Raw genomic sequence first — 20,537 nt, 5'->3', positions numbered from 1 at the left:
AACCGCAGCAGAGGAGCTCCAGCTGTGCCTCAGGTCACGCTCTTCCAACTTGGGTGCTGCCACTTTGGAGAGCTCCAGTGGGCTGCTTCCGTGGCAGCTCAGCCATTCTCACAGGCAACTGTCTCCCACCCTGTGGTCTGTGCCTTCTGACAAGTTTCTTCACCAGTGGCAGGCTGAATGTTCCTGTGGAAACCATGCCCTCCCAAAAGAGGTCTCAGCCTGGGAGTTGGGGTAAGGAAGAGAGCCTCTCCTAGTCTTTAGTTCCTTATTTTTTTTCACTTTCTCTCAGCCTAGAGGTAGTAGTTGCTTTTTGCATCTGCTACTTCTGTACTTCTTAGGCCCTCTTCTATCTCTTTAAATAGTTAACCACCTTCTACTAGTTAACAAATTGTATTAAAATTTCCCTGTTCAAACACCTGGTGTGGTTTCTGTCTCCTGACCTCACCCTCGCTGATATACTCCTGTATCTACTGAGCCATTTTAAAGTGGGGGCAAATGATATATCTTAATGCTGCTAGCAAAAGCCATATGGATTTATATGTACCTAGCCTATATTAAAAACTTTCCTTTCTTAAAAGTTCTTTTGAAATGTGCCTGTAGTGGAAATGTGGTTTAGCTACTTCAATGATACCTATTTGATGCAATTCCAACTTTTATCTTTTTTTTCTTTCTACTTTTTGGGTGTGTTGTTCCTTTGTGCGGTAGCCTAGGTTGCCAGGAAAGCCTGTGTTTGACTTTCGTATAAAAGTAAATGAGATTGAGACTTGAATGTCTAGACTTTGAGCGTAGGAATCAACATCCATTCAAGTGTCTTCCAAGTCTGTGTCCTTAAGCCTGCCAGTCTTTCTAAACACAATGATTAATTTTTTTTAAATTTTATTTATTTATTTTTCCCCCCAAAGCTCCAGTAGATAGTTGTATGTCATAGCTGCACATCCTTCTAGTTGCTGTATGTGGGACACGACGTCAGCAGGGCCGGAGAAGCGGTGCGTCGGTGCGCGCCCGGGATCTGAACCCGGGCCGCCAGCGGCGGGGTGTGCGCACTTAACCGCTAAGCCACTGGGCCGGCCCAAAACACAATGATTAAATGAAAGTCAAATATGGGGCATTTCCACCAGCACACTAGAAGCATACAGAGTGTATAGACTTTGGATCCAGATAAAGTTGGGGGTTTTAAAAAAATTGCCTACTAAAATTATAGCATTCATGCTCTATGGAGGTGGGGCAGGATTTTTTACACAATTATTATGTGTTTGGAACAGATTGAAAATTTTTTAAAGAAAATCTTGTCTAACAGTGGGTACTCTCAAGATCACTTTTGTGAAGAGATGGAAGGGTCTCTAACTGAGATGGTATCCTCATTAGACTGCTCCAGTTTCGGAAGGGGATGTCATCTCTATCCCCACCTCCGGTGATTGTATGGACCTGCCCTTAATCGTCAATAATATCTGTACCCCAGGTACTTGTCAGAGAACAACTTTTAACTCTTTATTGCCCAACGTTCAAAATTTCATTTTTGAGAAATGTTTATGGAGGAGGCCAAAAATTGAGTAAACCGTCCATTTCTCTAGAAATTCTGAATGAAATGAAGCCCACTATGGAGACCTTTGTGCCTGGGTTACCTTGTTTTGGCCACATATCAAGTTACTTTACCGCACTTAGCTTTGGATGTGTTGTGAAACTTACATTCATGCCAGGGATGACGCTGGTTCACTCTAAGATACAATAGCTTCTTTGAGGACCCATATGAGAAATTTCAGTTTTCAGTTCAGGAGTAAATGTGCTTCTACACAACCAGCTTGCCCTTATCTTTTAAAGTCTCTGAATAAAGTAACAAATCACATACTACAACTAAGAGGTTCAGCCACATTTCAGTTTCTCCTGTAGCAAATGTTTAGGACGTTAATAGTATGCATTGCTCAGTACTTGCCTTCTGACTATATCTGATATCTTAAGTTCTTATTTCTCCTTTGCTCTGATTTCTTTTTTTAAAGTTTTGTGTCATGTTCTTAGAAATTCTTATTTTGGAACAAGGTAGAGTATAAATAAACATATGGAGTGAATGAGTTTAAATCTTGTCTCTTTCACTAACTGACCAGAATAAGTTTTCTTCTTTTCCAGGTATAAAATGAGGATCATGCCTTAAGACTTATTAGGATTCAATTAAGTAGAAGTGTGTGAAGCACATGGCAATGCTCCCGGTAGGTGCTCAATAGATATCCCCATCTTTCTTATGATGCACATAGGCCTCTAAAATAATCTGCTTGAATGAAGAACAAATACCTCAACTAGCATGATTTGAATACATTCTTCAAAAAACAAGCCAAAAATAGGTTATAGGCTTGGTGCTGTGATATTCTTGGGAATAGAAATGAGATCTAGGCCTTGCCCTCAAGGAATTTGCACTGTAGTTATAAAGGTAGCTGAGAAAATAGACAATTACAGGACATGTAATTACAATTACATACATGCTGTGACAGATCTACATAGGAGGGACACCCAGACTAGACTGAGGGAGTGGGGAAGGCTTCTTCAGAGGAGAAGGGGCATGAGCTCAGCCTCGAGTGGAGCCTTTTTAGAATTGTTTTTGATGCTATCAAATGATTAGTTAGGAATCACATTTTCCTGAAGTAAGCTGGACACACTGGGGAGAGGAATAAAGCACGTACCTCCCAAGGTCCTTTTGAATTCTGAGATTATATGAAAACTGCTTGAATTAAGGAAAGTCTGGTCAAATGACTTGATTACCAGGAAAAATGGAATTTACGTTGGCTGTTTAAAACCTTTCGTATTAGACTAAGCCAGGGATGACAGAAAAGCAAGGAGCAAAATAAGTGAGCTATGATGTTATTTTTTAGCTAATTTGTGCTTCATTAAACATTCCAGAAATTTAAGAATCCACACTTATGGGCTCAATAAAGGTATACTGATTAGATAAATAAATCTATTCTTTTAAAACAGTGGCTGATTTCTGGGGAAAAAAATGTCTGGGATAAATGTATTTAGTCTATAAACTACCAGAAGATGTCACTGTCTCCCAAGTAATGGTCCATCACATTGGCCCTTTTGCAAGTATGTTTTTTGAACACTGACAGGCTGTGACAGATTGCTAAGAATATTTGGCTTCTAGTGTTGAATTTATGAGAATGGGACCTCACAAAAAATACTTGTCCAAGGTGTGTAGGTTTGTTCCACCTTGATTCTTGACGCCCTAAATATGAACCCTGTTCACTGCTCCATAGATTGAAATTGTCTGGACACTCTGGGTTCCATCTGCACTTTCAAGAAAAGTGAAGGTGGTGAAAAATTCTGCAAAATATCCTCTCTGATCTTGACTTCCACATTTTCAGGCTGTAATATTATGATGCAACTGCATTTGCTAAATTGTCAGATTTTCTAAGATTTTTTGGCCTTGGACACTACTTAAGATATCCATATATCTTTTTTTCAAGTCACCATTCATGGTGTGTAAAGCAAAACTGGAAAGTGTTTCCACACTGTAACAATACTGGATGAAATGAACCAATATTTCCCCAATTACTGATATTCAGTAATTGGATTTCAGACTAAGTCTGAACCAATATATATACTCAGAGTGTTTAGGCAGTAAAACATGTTAAAGAAAAATAAATTCTCTTGTCTTTACAGCCAGAAAACAGACTCAAAAATTGATAATCAAGTTTCTTATGTTCGGGGCTGTGGGGAGTGTGATTCTCCAAGATGAAATGATAAATAATTTGTTAAAGGCAGCCAGTGACAGCCAGCAGATGAGTACCTAGGTATGATTTCTAGTCCAACTCTGCCCAATACCTCGAAAGAACTAAGTATATCACTGGTCTTCTCCATGCCATTGGCTTCAACAGTAAAGTGGAGTACTCTGCCCAACCTAGTTCTCTAGGTAGTTATAACCTCAAGGGAGCAGTGAAGAATGGAGTTAAAAGTGCTTCATAATATAAGGAATTCATGTTCTGAGTAAATTCTTTTATGAAAAATGCAAAATACTTAGATAATATTGTTCCATGCTGTGTAAAGACATCCTACATTTCTGTATTTTCATTGACTTTCTTTTAAATTTTCATTAATTGGGAAAAAAATTAATGACACCTAATATTTAGGCAGTTACTAAAAACAGAGCTTGATGTGTTTCTAGGGTGTCCATGTATGCAAACTTATGTTTGCAAAGTATTATAGAGAAATATTTTATTTATTTAATAGTAGTATAAAACTGTTTGTATAATTTAGGAACATATAGCCAGATTAATTGAATTCCAGTACCCAACTCACAGTGAGCTGAAATATAATGGGACTAACCATGCTTTATTCTGGACTGGAGGCAGCGTGGTATAATAAGGTGAGCATTTGTAATCAGATGGGTTTAAATCCTGGCTCCCCCCAAAACAATGTAGCTTTGGGTAAATTCTTGAGTTTGAGCGTCAGTTTCCTGGTTTGTACAATGGAGGTAATATCTGTTTGGTCATTCTACTTTGTCATATCTGCTTTTTCATCCTACTTTGTGAGAATGAAATGAGATCAGGAAACTCAAGTCGGAAGGACAGATGAGGAAGCAATTACTATAGAATGGGACAAAGGTTCCCATTAGCCTCCCCTTAGAAGGGGTGTCTTATCAGACTTGAGTAGATGGTGGCAATCTTAATTGAGGGGCAAGTACATCAGTGTTTTATGTTAATTTCCCTTCATTTTACTGTTGGTTTGCCCTACTTTTTGGTGGAACTTTAGTGAAAGCAAACAGATTAGTGTATAATCTTAAAAGCTAGCATCCTGTTTTATTTATTTCTGAATTTCCACAGTAGCTAGCACAAGCTTACCTATAGTTAAGTGCTCAACGACATTTTTAAAGGCACAAAGATTCTGAGTACATCTTTCCTGAGTTGTGTTAAAGGCAGTCTTTAATACCCCACAGTAGGAATATAGGATCACAATGTACTGTGTACTATGGTTATACAAGCTCAGGAAATGGGCTTAAGGACCTAGTCCCTGATCTCCATATTTTACTGGCCAGATTACCTTGGGCAAAATTGAGTCTTGATATCTGCTTATTTGTTCCACAGAGTTGTTGTGAGAATCAAATGAGATATTTGAAAGTGCTCTGTATACAAGTGTGACTATTAATAAAAGAATGAGTGTCCAACATAGGAGAAATACAATGAAAAAATCAAGTTTTATATACATTCTTATTAGTACTAATAATAGTTATTAACAATATAAAAATGTTAAAGTCTGAGAAAAGTCCTGGACAAAATAGCAAATTTTATGTTGGTCTCAGTATGTTATGGGAGGTGGGTGGGAGGAGTATGAAGTTGGGGTGGAGAAAGGAGTTGGCTGGAAGAGCTGCCACAGAATTCAGGAGAGAAGGAACCTCAAGATGCTTAGTTCTGTTACCTTTGTTTCCTTATGAAATTTCTTATCCAAAAAGATGAATAACTTGGTCATTAGCTCTGAGCCTGGTTAAAACTCTCCACCTAACGCTTTGATCGGATTTGATAAAATTATTTTCCGGAATAAATATTATCTTCAGGTTGGTTGGGATTTGTTTGTTTGCTTTTTCTTACTGTCTAGATAGCAGATTGGAATGACTTGGCTCATGACCAGCCTATGAACTCCACTTTCTTCACTGTTGGAGACTGGAGTCCTACCTATCATCGAACTGGCCGGGCTTGCCCACATGATGTTAGGTAGAGGCAGTCTTGGCATTACAGGATTTGGGTTTTAAATCAGGGCAATAGTCAAGGTTCTTTATCTGTGAGGAGGAGAAACTATCTTAGCTAGCGTAAACTAACAGAGGGCAATTTGTTATGAGGATGTGAGTATTTCATGAAACCCAAGGGTAGAAGGATAGCTGGGTCTAGGCAGACAAGAACTGGAAGGCCATTAGAAACACAGACACTGTCATTCTGGTCAAGTTTCATTCCTCTCACACTTTGCCAGACCAGTGTTCTCGGCATCTCCAATCCATAAGGTGAATGTAGCCACTCCACAGTTATAGGTCCTGCAAAATTAATTAGCAGTCTTTCAATTTCAAAGTTAAATTACAGGAGACTCTTGCGTCTGACTGGCTGGCTCAGCTTGGTGCAGGTGCCCATCCCTGGTCCATCCAACAGTGGTCAGAGGAGATGGGAAACATCGTACCTACAGGACTTTTGGAGGCCTGTCCCCATAAAAGGGGAGAGGAGTGGGGGACACTGGAAGTTCCCTGAGAATGAGGAATTGCTTTGATCTGGGCAAGCACCCCTAAAGATGTGTCAGTTAATATTATTTTTCTTTAAGGGAAGAGGCTTTTTTTAATATAGAATGATGGGAAGTCATCAAACATATCTCAATGGCTGGAATTTTTTCTAGAGTATATTCATTCTACATATTCCCAGCATAGACCAAAGCTTTTGTTCCACAGCCCCCCAAGGGGTTCTTCTCTAATTTCCTCTATCTTTGCTATATTTGATATTTTGAGATGGGGAGCACATATTTTAATGCTCTTCTCTAACAACTGAATTATATAATGCTCAAGATCACCTCTCCACCTTGTTTTCCACCACATGGCAAACTCACCCAACTCTCTGAATCGATGCAAAGTTCTCCCAGGTGCCATGCTCTCTCATGCAAGTCTTTGCTCCCACATTTTTTTCTTTTGTTTGCCTCACTCTTTCTCATTCCTGAAAGCTTACACTACCATCCCCTCATCTAGGAAGCCCTCTCCCACTCCCTTCTGCAAGCTAAGTTAGGTGTCCTTGTCTGCGCTCCCATAATCCCATATGTGGCACTCACTACACTGTCATGGACTCATTCATTTTCTAGTTTATTTCTTCAAAGGGAATATCACAGTTCAACCTATATCACCAGTGCCTCAAAAGGGCCTGCCACGTAGTAGGCCCTCAAGAAAAGGGATGAATGAATAAATGAATAAAATGAGCCTCCGTTCTGACAAGTCTGGTTTTATATTTTCCTGTCTTTGTTATCAACAGCTCTAGTGTAGAAGGTAAGAGTACAGGCTCTAAGGCCAGACTTCCTGGGTCCATATGCCATCTCTGCTTAGTGTCCTAGTTGTGTGAACTTGAGCAAATTTACTTAAACTCTCTGTACCTCAGTTTTCTCATTTGTAGATGGTATAATGATGGTACCTACCTCAGACTACCTCACTGTGGGTATTAAATGAGTTAAGTGCTTCAAGTCTGGGACTTAGAAAGTGCTCCATAAATGTTAGTTATTATTATCATCAACCATCTAAATCGCCACCAAAACACTTTTGTAGATACAGGTATGTTTCATGAGCAACACATTCTGCAGGAATGGTTAGTGCTCTTAGCAGTCTTTGACCCTTAAGAGAGATTCATGTGGTCTTTGTCTAGTAGTGCTTCCATTGAGTGCTCTAAGAGATTAGTAACCTAGGGTTATCTGGGGATCGAGGAAGGAGTCAGAAGCTCCACCAGCAGATGCTTTCTGTAGCGAGAGAGTGTGTTTATCATATTTTGATTGTATTTGCTTTTGACGGATGAGCAAGCTTTTTGGAGACAGGTAAAGACTTGACTATATGTTACTGGCGTAAGGATAGACATAAAGATCAACAGAACAGAATTGAGAGTCCAGATGAATATGTTCAACTGATTTTTGGCAAAGGTGCCAAGGCAAGTCACTGGAGAAAGGATAGCCTTTCTGACAAATGGTGCTGGGACAACTGGATATCCATATGGAAAAAGATGAACTTAGGTGTTTACTTCACATAAATGAATTTTATGCATATGTAAAAATGATTTCAAAGTGAATCATGGACTTAAATGTAAGAGCTAAAACAATAAAACTTTTAGAAGACAAAGCAGGAGAAAATCTTCAAGACCTCAGGTTAGGCAAAGATTTCTTAGATATATGAACAAAAGCACAGTGTCTAAAGGAAAAAACTGATAAATTGGACCTCATCAAAATTAAATATTTTTGCACTTCAAAATACAGCATGAAGAAAATGAAAAGACAAGCAGCAGACTGGAAGAAAATATTTGCAAATCACATGTCTGATAAAGGATTTGTATTGAGAATATATACTCATATACTCATACACCTCAATAAAAAAAACCCATTTAAAAACGGGCAAAATATTTGAAGGAAATGTCACCAAAAAAGATACACAAATGACTAATAAGCACATGAAAAGATGGTCAGTGTCATTAGTTATCAGGGAAATGCAAATTAAAACCACAATGAGATAGCATGTCATACCCACTAGAATGGTTATACTAAAAAAGACAGACAGCAAATATTGGTGAGGATGTGCAGAAATGGAAGCCCTCAGGTATGCCAGTGGGAAGGTAAAATAGTACAGCCACTTCGGAAAATAATTTGGCAGTTTCTTGAGAAGTTAAACCTACACTTACCATATGATCCAGCAATTCCACTCCTAGGTATTTATTACTCAAGAGAAGTGAAAAGAGACATCCACACAAAGATTTTCACACGAATGTACTTAGTAGTTTTATTCATAATAGCCAGAAATTGGAAACAACCTAAATGTCCATCAACAGGTCAATAGATAGACACAATGTGGTATGTCCATACAATGAAATATTCCACAGAAAAGAATGAAAAGAGGAACAAACTACTGATACAAGCTATGACATGAACAAACATCAAAATCATTATACTAAGAAACCAGACAAGAGATCATATATTGTATGATTCCACTTAACGTGAAATGTCTAGAAAAGGCAAATCTATAGAGATGAAAATAAATTGATGGTTGCCTGGGGCAATGTGGGAGGTGGGAGATGAGGATTAATGGTGAATATGAGGAATCTTATTGTTCTATCTGCTTTGTGCTTTATGGTGATGATTGCACAACTTGGTAAATATACTAAAAATCATTGGCCACTTGAAATGAGTGAACTATATGATATGCAAAATATACCTCAGTAAAGTAAGAAGAGGTAGTGGGAATGGTGGGCCACAGGAGAGAGAAAGAGAGGGAATGAGAACAGGGCTGGCTGGAGCCAGCCTGTTTGGATCTGAAACCTGGCAAGTCGAATCTCTCTTTGCTTCAGTTTCCTTTCAGTCAAGTTGGGGAAAATAATAAATTACTAACCACAAAGCAGTGTTGGGAAGATGATGATAATACATAAAGAGTGCTTAACACAGAGTTTGGACCTTAGAGGGAGCTCAGTAAATATTAGCCATAATAATAATAATAATAGTTGGTAGTAGTATTTAACCTACCAAGGATCCAGCTCTGATTTAGATCAATTTAATTCAAATCTTGGGGAAAGATTTGGACTGCAGCTTGCAGAGGGCAGTGACTGGTCCTGTGGAAATGACTCCTGGGGAATCTGAGAGCCTAAAGCACAGGGTTTGTTTGTGTAGGCTGGGGGATTGGAGCACTGGAGCCCCGCAGATGAAGGTAGTTTCTTCATGGCAGCATCATTTATGGAGGTGTCATCCTACTGCCCATATATGTGGGAGCAACATGCAATGTTTCAACCCCAGTCTAACAATGATTTATGTTATACCACTACATGCCAGGTCCTACTGGGGCAGAGGACTGGTGATTTGGAGGCATGGAGGAGGGACACCTAACCTTGTCTATGAGGGTTTCTAGAGGATGTGATGTCTCAGTGAGACTTAAGAATCCCTTGAAGTTACCCAGATGAAGGGTGAGGAGAGTTACGCAGGCAGAAAGTACAGCTTGGATAAACCCCAGGGGCAATAAGGAGCTTGCTGAGTTGAGTGAAGTGCTGATATGAAGAGCAGAGTGACAAGAAACAAGGCTGGGGTCCCATGGAGGGCCTTGTGTGCCGTGATAAAGAACTTGGATTTATCCTGAGGACAATAAGGACCAGTGAAGAGTTCTAAGCAGGTTCTAGGACCGCCTCAGGTATCTTCACTTAGGTGGTCCCAATGCACCCATGCACCACACCTTGAGAGATCCTGCTCTGTTGATCAGGAGCAAATAGATGCCCTCCTAGAAGTTTGTGGTCTGGGTTTTGCATTTAGTCTCCTCAAGTGCAAGTATTCCTCCAAGGACCACATCCATACTAGTATCGGGCTGAAAAACTGTTTCATGGCTCCCTTGAGGGGCATAAGAGGCATAATGTGGTAGCTGAGAGCCTGTCTGCAGGGCCAGACCTCAGAAAAGCAGAGGACTTGTGAATGTTTCACCCACTTCACCGTGGGTGCCTGCTCTGGCTGAGAGCCCATTAATGAGCCCCAGCAGCTGAGGGGCAGGTATTGTGCCGGTTACTATAGCATCATCACCTTGCAAAAGATCACTCAGGGAGAGCCACAGCCGAGCTGAGTGAGGCGGGAGGGGGACGTGGTCAGAAGCAGCAGGAGGGGCTGGAGATAGGCCGCAGATGCTGTTGCTGGTCTCCGGACACCTCGTGGGCTGGAGCCCACTTCAGCTTCTCCAGCTGCAGCCCCAGGGAGGGAGCGAGGCTGTGCTCAGCCTGAGAGGGACTGCCTGAGACAGCACGACAGGCTGCTGCTGAGTAGCTTTTCAAAGGGCTGAATTCCCAGCCAGACACCCCTTGGCCTCTTTTTTTGGGGAGGAGGGGAGTTGTCTCATCTTGAAAGATCTGGGCTGGGTTTCATCTCCTTTTTGATTTTAAGTAACCTCCTTGAGAAGTGACTTCAAGGTGTTCATCAAGGAAAGCAGAGTGGTCCTCACGCTGGAAATGAGAAAGGATGACAGTTTCTGAGACTGACTGTTAATGGCTTGGATGTGCCCCCCGTTCAAAATGCCTTTTAAAGCATTTGATACTTTCAAAGAAAAATTTTTGAAACCTGGAAAGGAAGGAGTGAAGAACGCCGTGGGAGATTCGTTGGGGATTTTACGAAGGTAAAGTTTAAATGCAAACTTTAGGTTTATTTCTGAGTACCTACACTTTGCCAATGTTTGAGAGACTTTGCTTTTTTTAAAGCCACATTTTAAAAAGCAGGGAGTGGGTCAGATTAGGTGGTTTCTGGAGCCCCTTCCAGCTCCAACAGACTATGCCTGGAGGAAGAAAAGATGCATCAGAAGTATAGGGTTGAATTAGGAAAATACTAAGACAAGCATTCCGCTTATACAGCAGGAGCAGCACTTACTGGAGATGTGATATTGCATATTGTGTGTTTGCCATTGAATTAGAAAAGATTTAAGAAGATAATATGTCAGGTTAACCCAATAGTAATGACAAAATCAGAAACCACTTTATATGGTAATGGTTTGAGCTAAAATAATTTTAAAGAATTTTTCACTGTGAGTAAAAATTAGCCAGTTGCAAATTGTTTACCTTGTTATGTGGACTATACAAAGTGGTTCCTGATTGTGTAGTTTTCAAAAAGAAGGATAGTTACACAACAGTTTGAAGAAGGTAACTGAAAAAATTAGTATTCTTTAAAGCAGAAAATCTTACATAGTTCCAGTGGGAAAATATTAAATACTATCATTGAATTGAATGTTTTTGTCCAAACCAAAAGATCTTTTTTTTTAGAGTAAAATATATTCTTATTGGAAGGAGAGTTTGCCATAAGTGAATGAATTGTTATGACATTTTGATTCCTGATTTGTTGTAGACATATTAAATGCCTTCCTAGGTTTTATAGATGAATCAATGAGCGGTCCTTATGTACACGGTAAAATGACTCCTTTAATCTCTCTGATACAAACAAATGTGAAAAATACCCTTGATGAGATTTTTATGTGTTTGAATGAGTATTTCTAATCCCGATGAGTGGAAATGCCACCTGGCATCTCCTTTTAACTTTTGTATGTTATCATTTGAATTTAAAAACCTTAGCATTTAAAGGACTATTTCTAGGCACACTGAAATTCATTCCATTTCTTGTAGTTTATAACACAGGGATCCTGTCAGTGTTAAATTTTCCATTATCTCTCTCGATGAACTTTCATAGTAAGAGAACTGGGTTGGCCACCTGTTAATGTAGTAATTAAAAACCAAAAGGTTTCAATCAGACCTACACTGAATTATCGTGTATAGATGAAAGCCTAGCTCAGTGACAGTAGGATAAACCAGCCAAACATAGGAAGTGATATAATAACCTTTTCTTTTAAGAATGTTTTGTCCTTCTGGTGAGCCTTCCCCAGGTAACGTCTTATTACGGTGGTGTTCATTTGATTAAAAATGCAAAAGGAAGGCACAATGGTTTAATTGGCATATTCAAGTGATGACAAAGGAATCTGACAGTCAGGAATAAAAACCATGACTTTGGACTATAGTCATCATTATAATCACCAAACTCTGTGCCTTGGTTTTAAAATACTCAACAAAAGAGTACTTAGGAATTTCCTTTTCTGACTTTAAGTTTAATTGCTTTTTTGAAATTTAATTTTTTTTAATAGGAGCCTTATCCTAAGAGCTCATTTTGTTCTGTTTGATTAGATGATCCACTTGAAGATCCTTTTATTTGCCAGATTGGTTTGCTTAGGGATTTAACAAAATTAGTAATTTCCAAGTTGTGTGACCTCAACCCAAAATCGAGCTATGTGTTTAGGAATCTGAACAGTTTCCTCAGAATTGCATCACGGAACAAAAGAAAAACGGCTAACACGGTGCTGGAGATAGAGAATGCACTAAATGCACGCTATATGTTATCATTGTTGTCGTAATTGTAGAATGGCTTTAGAAAAAATAAAGCCAAACTCGAATTCCTTCTCTCAGTGATCCCTGGAGAGAAATTATTGGCAGAGGAAGGAAAAAAGGCATTAATCGACTGGTGTTCCAGTTGATCCTCAGCTCTAGTGATCTTTGAGCAGACCTTCAGAATTAGGGTTCCTTCAGCAAAATCAACTCTGCCACACAATTGGTGTGAACCTCAAGTCTGTAAGATAATTATACATAAAGTGCCTTACTGAAAGCCTGGCATATAATGGACGTTCCCTCTCTTTGTTGATTTTTCACGTAAAACCAGTTGACAGAATCCAACGTAAAAAAAAATAAAATCACAAAGAACTGTTTTCTGTTTCATAAGGGACAAGAATATTGGGAAGTTAGAAACCTCGACTTTCTAACTTAGCAAGCAGTATAAATCGTAGATGTCTAATAATGTTTGAGACAGAGATCATCATCTAAATGGAATTCTTGAGGTGCATTTTATTTACGGAGTGTTCCTCATGGTCAGGGGAGTGGCAAACGCACAGGGAAGCATTTGAAGTTCACACACGGGGCTGGTTACAGCCAGGCGTCATTAACCTTCTTGAAGAACAGTCACTGATAAAAAACAGCTGAACAATTTTATCAGCTAAAGGTACAATAATATTTTAGAAGAGTAGGAAGAAAGACGATGCATTCATTTATAGTCCAGTATTGGAACAGATGACATAGAAGGCATTAAATTTGGAAATTAATGTCCAGAAATTGACATGCAATTTATTTATTTATTTATTTATTTTCATTCTTTCTTTCTTTTTTTTTAATTTTTGTTTATTGCAGTAACATTGGTTTATAACATTGTATAAATTTCAGGTGTACATCGTTATACTTCTATTTCGGCATAGATTACATCATGTTCACCACTCAAATACCAATTATAACCCATCACCACACACATGTGCCAAATTATCCCTTTCGCCCTCCTCCCACCCCCCGTCCCCTCTGGTAACCACCAATCCAATCTCTGTCTCTATGTGACGTGCAATTTATTCAACTTAAATGACAATAAGGGTGTCCTCTAATTGCTTATGTGTAAGAAAATAATAATGGCAAACAGTCTGTTCCAGGCACTGTAGAGTCATTTAATTCTATTATCAACCCTATGGGGTGGGGACTATTATAATCACAATTTTACAGATCGGGAAGCTGAGGCACAGAGAGGTTAAGTTGCCCAAGGTCACACAGCTTATAAGAGGCAGAGCTGGGAGCTGGCCCCGTGGCTTAGCGGTTAAGTGTGCACGCTCCGCTGCTGGCGGCCCGGGTTCGGATCCAGGGCGCGCACCCACGCACTGCTTCTCCGGCCATGCTGAGGCCGCGTCCCACATACAGCAACTAGAAGGACGTGCAACTATGACATACAACTATCTACCGGGGCTTTGGGGAGAAAAAAGGAAAAAAAAAAAGGAGGAGGATTGGCAATAGATGTTAGCTCAGAGCCGGTCTTCCTCAGCAAAAAGAGGAGGATTAGCATGGATGTTAGCTCAGGGCTGATCTTCCTCACCAAAAAAAAAAGAGGCAGAGCTGGGTTTCAGGTAAGATGTTCTCTGCCCACCATTCTTAGTCATTACACTATGTTACCTCTCTAACTGTCTTTGCTCTTCTCACTTACTGTCTTGAAATTTAATGATCAATTTTAGGTTTAGGGAGTTATTTTGGGCTGCAGTGTAGCCAGCAACCTCTGGATCTTATGGCAAGTATGGTCTTTTCTCCTAATCAGTTGTAGTATTGAAGACTTTCCCCAAGGGAAACTGAGGGAGAGTCTGGTCTCCTTGTAATATATATCCTTAGATATATTTATATCTATCCTTTAAAGAGATGGAACCAGTATTTGTGTTGTGTCCATCCTCAGCATTCAGCAGTTGTGTATTGAACATATGTACAGATGTGCCTTGTCTATTCCATCGACAAAGGCAGGCGTGTGAGAGCAGGCTCTGAAATCAGGCGAGTGTGGGTTCCAAATGCTGCGACATCGTTTACTCTCTGCCTGCACAACCTCAGGCAGCTTGGCTCCACCCTTGTAGCCAGGGTGATGCTATTAAAAGAAAGTTAGATCACATCTCTCCCCTGGTCAAAACCTCCCCATTGGTTTCCCACTTCACTCAGAATTAAAGCCAGGGTCCTTTCAACGGCCCTCAAGGTGCGATGTGATCTGTAGGACCTTGAGAAGTCTCTCTAACTTCTTTTCTGACATTCTTTTTCTGCCTTGCCCCACTCCAGCCACACTCTGTACTCTTACTGAAATTTTCCAGACCCACTCCTGTGCCAGCTCTTGCACCCTGAAAGCTTTTCTCCCAAATAGCCTAATGGTGCATTCCCTCACTTTCTTTAAGTCTCCTCTCAAAGGTCACCATCCCAGGGAGGACTTTCCTGAGCATCCTATTTAAAGATAAATCTCACTTTCCCTCCTTCTCCCACCCACTCCCTGTCCCTGTTCCCTGATTTATTTTACTCCATCTCTGTCTTAGGTGTGGTTCTGTAAAAGCAGAGCCTGAGTTAGGGATTTGGATAAGCCTAGGATGTGATTTATTGAGGGGGAGCTCTTTCTGAAAAAATTGGGATGGAGTGAGTAAAGCAGGATAGGAAAGGGGAAAACTCAGCAAGAGTGTGATCTCAGGTAAGGCACAGGGGCCAGATCATAGTGTGAGGATCTGGGGCATAATTGGCACTGAGTCACTGAGTCGTCCCTCTGATCAAAGGGGCCAGCTTTTATGTCTCTGCATCAGTCAGTCATTGACTCTGGGCTGCCCCAGCAGGGATGGGGGTTTATAATGGAGGTCACTTAGCGGTGGGCTGTTCTCCTAAGAAGGAAGCAGTTGCGAGCTGTGAACAGCTCCAAAAATGTGCTGGCCTGAGAAAAGGGACCTGGGGAGTGCATTATAGTGTCCATGGCAGACCACTCATTACACTACTCAGATCTTGCTTCTCATATTAAGTTCACTCCATCCAGGCACAGCTTCTCCAAGACTCCACGGTCATAATTCCAGAGGAACCTTCAGGAGAATAGTTGGTGGAATGCACTCCAGCTCCCACTGCTCTGGCTGGTCCCTCCTCTCCACCCATTCTTGATTTCCCTCACTTCTGCTGGCTTGCCTTGTGGGCTGATCCAGATCTTCATCCTTGACTGATCTAAACTCCTGGTTAACATACCCTTACCAGGTTTATGGAGGCTGTATTTGCGTTAAACTAGACAAGGCAGTATCAGAAGATGTCCCAGTGGATCACCTGAGTACAAAACATATGTCTTCCTGCTCCCATGATGAAGCAACAGTCCTAACTGGTCCTGAGGATCAGGACCAATTGCTATTGCCACTATGGTGACCCCTGGCCTTGCTTTTTGGTCTTGGCATGAAGACCCCAAAATGACTGAACAGCAGTTATAGCTGCATATTTAATGGGATTTCCATTGTATTCCCAAGTAGAAGAATTCTTCCTTGGGAATCAGGACTTCCAGACCCACAGAGCCTGAAGTTGAAGAGATGAGCTATTCCTCAAGTGCATTACTGGGAATGGTAGTAAGTGAGGCCAGTCCCACATTCACTCCTTGTTTCTCAGACCCTTGTATTCACCTATTAGGCATATAGCACCATATAATAACTGTTGGTTTATGGAATATACTGCATCCTGAAGGATAGCACCCTATCCTCACAGGGATTCATCTCAAAGCTGATGCCTCAGCTGCATCTTTAAGAGACTTCCTCAGCTCTGGCAGGCTGCCAGCTTCTGGATGGTATCGTATGTGGTAGAGCCAGGGGATCCAGTTGTCATGTGCCCCCTGCTGTACCTTCTTTGCCATAAATTGGATGTCTTGGTCTTAGGTGATGTTATGTGGGATCCCATGTTGGCTAATCAGGATTCTCAGATAGTGATGCTGGCTGAGACTCGCAGGCTGAAAAGACAAACTTGTACATGGAATATATGTCAACTCCAATCAGGATGATTTGCCATCCTTTTCAGGATGGAAGGAGTCTGATATAAACAGTTTGCCACCAAAAGGGTGGTTTGTCTCCTCAGGGGTTGTACCATCTCAGGTGTTCAGCATTGGTTTTGTTGTTGACAGCAGTGGTAGCTAGATCAGTCTTGGTGAGTGGGAACCTAAGCATAGCCTCCATCTCTGTTCCCATGGTTGCTCCATGAGTCCACTGCTCTGGAACTGGGTGGCTGAGAACAGAAGCTGGTTAACATCAACCAGCCAAGTCTGCCTGTCCATTGGCTGTTTAATACCTCTTCCAAGTGGAAGCTCTCTGATGTGTGTTCATGTGCAACCTAAAGATCTCACACTTTGTGTCCACTTTTATAGGTTCATCCACATGTCTGTTGGTTCCTGTGAGTCAGATCCCTCAACTGCCATTCTGACTTTGCTGCCCTTTTCTCTGATCTTTGAGTGCTGCCATTGGCTCTGCTACTCCAGGATTCTATCATTCTGATTGCTGCTAGGGAGCCTAGATCTGGAACAGCACCTCCTACTGTCAGATCTGACCTGCAGAGGACAGCCACTGCTGAGCTTCTCGATGGTCCTGGTGGGCCCGTCACCACTGCATTCCTTATTGCCTTGGTAAAGGGAGTGTCCCTCAGGCCTTCTGAGGAATATAGTTAGCTTGTGGGTTTTCTGGTCATGTATAGTAAATCTGTAGTAGCATGTCCACTTTTGAGCCTTTGATCTCTTTCTCTATAACCTGCCATAATAGTTCTGGCATCTCTCTTAAAAAACAAAAACAGTTAAAGAGAGATTTATGTATTGAAGAGTATGATCAACATTGAAAATATGTCATGAATTTTTATATTCCAAATAACGGACATTAAAATTCTAGCTAAAGGAAAGAAGAGAGCCAATTTAATCCTCACTAATTCATCTATATGGTCCAATAAATTCAGTAGTCATTTTAACAGGCATTAAAAAATGAAATAAGCCTATAATTTACGTTTATTGGACATTGAAGGAAAGGTGAGGAAGTGGACCCCTGGACCCAAGGAAGAATACTCTTGTGGCCTTGGGTATTCTCTCTTCAAAATGAATATGAATGGCAAGAGGAGTGATGTTGCTCGCACTTATTAAACCATGACCTGACTTCACCAGGTCCCCATTTTCAGGTTCTTATTTAAAGGAGAAAGTCACCCACGGTCACATTGAAAGGCAGAAGTCACTGATAGTCCAATTGACTTCAAAGATGTGCTCTGCTCGATTACTGAACCACAAGAAACTCTCAAGTTATTAAAAAAAGAGTGGCCATAATCTCTGACCATAATGCAATAATGACTAGAAATTAGTACACAATTATTTTAAAAAGACTCTGAAAAAGTCATCAGGCTCCTCTTGGCATCTCTACTTTGTCTAAGCTTCTGAGAGCTACACTAGCAGCCCAATAGGCCCATTTTCTTGGCCTTTGCCAGGATGTTAAATCCTGTGTCATGGGAGAATGCCCCACGTTAGTTTCCTAGGGCTGCTGTAAAAAGGTACCACAAATTGAGTGGCTTAAATTTATTTATTCTCTCACAATTCTGGAGGCCAGAAGTCTGAAAACAAGGTGTTGGCAGGGCCATGCTCTTTCTGAAGTCTCTGAAGGAGGATTCATTTTTGCCTTTTCCTCGCTTCTGGTGGTTGCTGGTAATCCTTGGCATTCCTTGGCTTGTAGACACATCACTCTAGTCTCTGCTTCTGTTGCCGCCTGGCCTTCTGCCCCGAGTTACTGTGTCTATGTGTTCAAATTCCCCTCTTCTTATAGGTACACCAGTCATTGGATTTGGATCCACTCAAATCCAGTATGACCTCATCTAAACTTGATTACATCTGCAAAGATCCCTTTTCCAAATAAGGTCATATTCACAGGTATTGGAGGTTAGGATTTGAACATATCTTTTTGGGGGACAGAATTCAACCTACAACCTACATATTGACAAATTCTCCCTTATCCAACTTTGTTACCCCTCCATGTCCCTCGGATCCAGCACATTCAGGATCCATTCCCAGGCATACTTTCCTGCTTCCTGCTGGTAAATGTTAGTCAGATCCTTCTCCTTTGGCTATAACCTCTCTCTTCTATTGGCAGGCCCAGAATATGCCCAGTCTGGGATTTGGTTCTTTTTTTTTTTTTTTAAATTTTATTTATTTATTTATTTTCCCCCAAAGCCCCAGTAGATAGTTGTATGTCATAGCTGCACATCCTTCTAGTTGCTGTACGTGGTACGCGGCCTCAGCATGACTGGAGAAGAGGTGCGTCGGTGCGCACCTGGGATCCGAACCCAGGCCGCCAGTAGCGGAGTGCGCGCACTTAATCGCTAAGCCATGGGGCCGGCCCTTGGGATTTGGTTCTAATTATTGGTCTGGTGGCCAGAAAGGGAAGTAGGAGCAGATCCTGAAGAGTGTCAGCATTGTCTTGTAAGTCACCCGCTCCATTTAAGGTTTTTGCATTGTTTTCAAGTAAGGAGAGGAGGGGCATCTATCTTCCAACAAGGGGAGTGGCCACTTGGTCCAGAGGGTTTATCCAAGTCTCAGATTTCCTCCCATCCCAAGTTCTCAGGGTCCCATATCCTATCAGGATCTCGGCTTTGATGTATGAGACCTATCTACGCTCAGAATTCCACCTTCTCTGGAGTTCTGCTATTTTTTAAAATAAAGCTTTTGTTTTGGAGTAATTTTAGACTTAGAGAAAAGTTGCAAATATAGTACAAAGATTTTCTATATATTCCTCACTGTCTCCTCTAATGTTAACATCTTACGTTACTATGGTACATTTGTCAGAACTAAGACATCAACATGGGCACATTACTAATTAAACTCCACACTTGATTAAAATTTCATTAGTTTTTCCACTAATGTCATTTTTCTTATGCCGGAATCCAAACCAGGACACTACATTGCACTTAGTCATCATGTCTCCTTAGTCTCCTTTGATCTGTGACAGTTTCTCAGCCTTTTCTTGTTTTTCATGACTTGGACAGTCTTGAGGAATACTGGTTGGGTATTTTGTAGAAGGCTAGCCCTAGTCATCTAGTGGTTAAGATTCGGTGCTCTCACCGCCGTGGCCTGGGTTTGTTTCCCGGTCAGCGAACCACACCACCCAACTGTAGGTTGTCGTACTGTGGTGGCTGCATGTTGCTATGATGCTGAAAGCTCTGCCACCGGTATTTCAAATACCAGCAGGGTCACTCATAGTGGACAGGTTTCAGCGAAGCTTCTAGACGAAGACAGACAAGAAAGAAGGACCTGGCCACCCACTTCCAAAAAAACTGGCCATGAAAACCCTATAAGTAGCAGCTGAACATTGTCTGATATACCACTGGGAGGTGACAGGATGCAAAGGTGCAAAAAGGAGGTGCAAAAAGACCGAGCAGGGGTCTGCTCTGCTGGACACAGGGTCACTAGGAGTCGGAATTGACTCGACGGCACTAACAATAACACATTTCGTAGAATATTCCTCAGTTTGGGTTTATCTGATATTTTTCTCATGATTAGACTTGGGTTGTGAGTTTTTAGGAAGAATAGTATAGAGGCAAAATGCCTTTCTCATCACATCATATCAGGGAGTACAATACTATCAACATGACTTATTACTAGTGATGCTAACCTTGACTGCTGCTTAGGAAGTATTTGCCAAATTTCTCTACTTTCCATATTCTATTCTTTGGAAGGAAGTCACCAAGTCCAGCCCACACTCTGAGGGGATTCTGCCATTTTTACAGTGAAGTCTTGTGCCTGATTTTCAGTTCTAACCGCCCTCCAGCTGCAGGAGATAAGGGTCTTTTTAAATGGTGACAAGGAAAATGACTCTTGCACTTTCCTTTAAGTTGGTAATTGATTACCTGAATCCTGTCATTTTCTCTCTTCAAAGCATCAAGGGCATTTAACAATAGCCACTCAACTCCATGGAGAAATTGCTCTTTCTCCCATTCTTC

General features: G+C 41.1%; 1 protein-coding gene across 2 annotated transcripts in view; it reads left to right on the top strand.

Moving 5' to 3' along the window:
- The first annotated feature begins 10,649 nt into the window (after positions 1 to 10,649).
- The window catches only part of SLC17A8 (solute carrier family 17 member 8), a 41,217-nt gene continuing 31,329 nt past the window's right edge, over positions 10,650 to 20,537 (top strand). Inside the window, exon 1 of one of the 2 annotated variants that reach the window (XM_004418012.3) lies at positions 10,650 to 10,831. In XM_004418012.3, the coding sequence (XP_004418069.2) occupies positions 10,704 to 10,831 (128 nt within the window). In that variant the 5' untranslated portion in view covers positions 10,650 to 10,703. The remainder of the gene's footprint in view (positions 10,832 to 20,537) is intronic. The other variant, XM_087448592.1, reaches the window with a different exon arrangement.

This window comes from Ceratotherium simum, chromosome 25 (genome assembly GCF_057802395.1).
Source record: "Ceratotherium simum simum isolate JZ-2026a chromosome 25, ASM5780239v1, whole genome shotgun sequence".
Classification (NCBI taxonomy): domain Eukaryota; kingdom Metazoa; phylum Chordata; class Mammalia; order Perissodactyla; family Rhinocerotidae; genus Ceratotherium; species Ceratotherium simum.
Note: the sequence above shows the minus strand (reverse complement) of the source record. Positions and strands in the feature narration are given on the sequence as shown.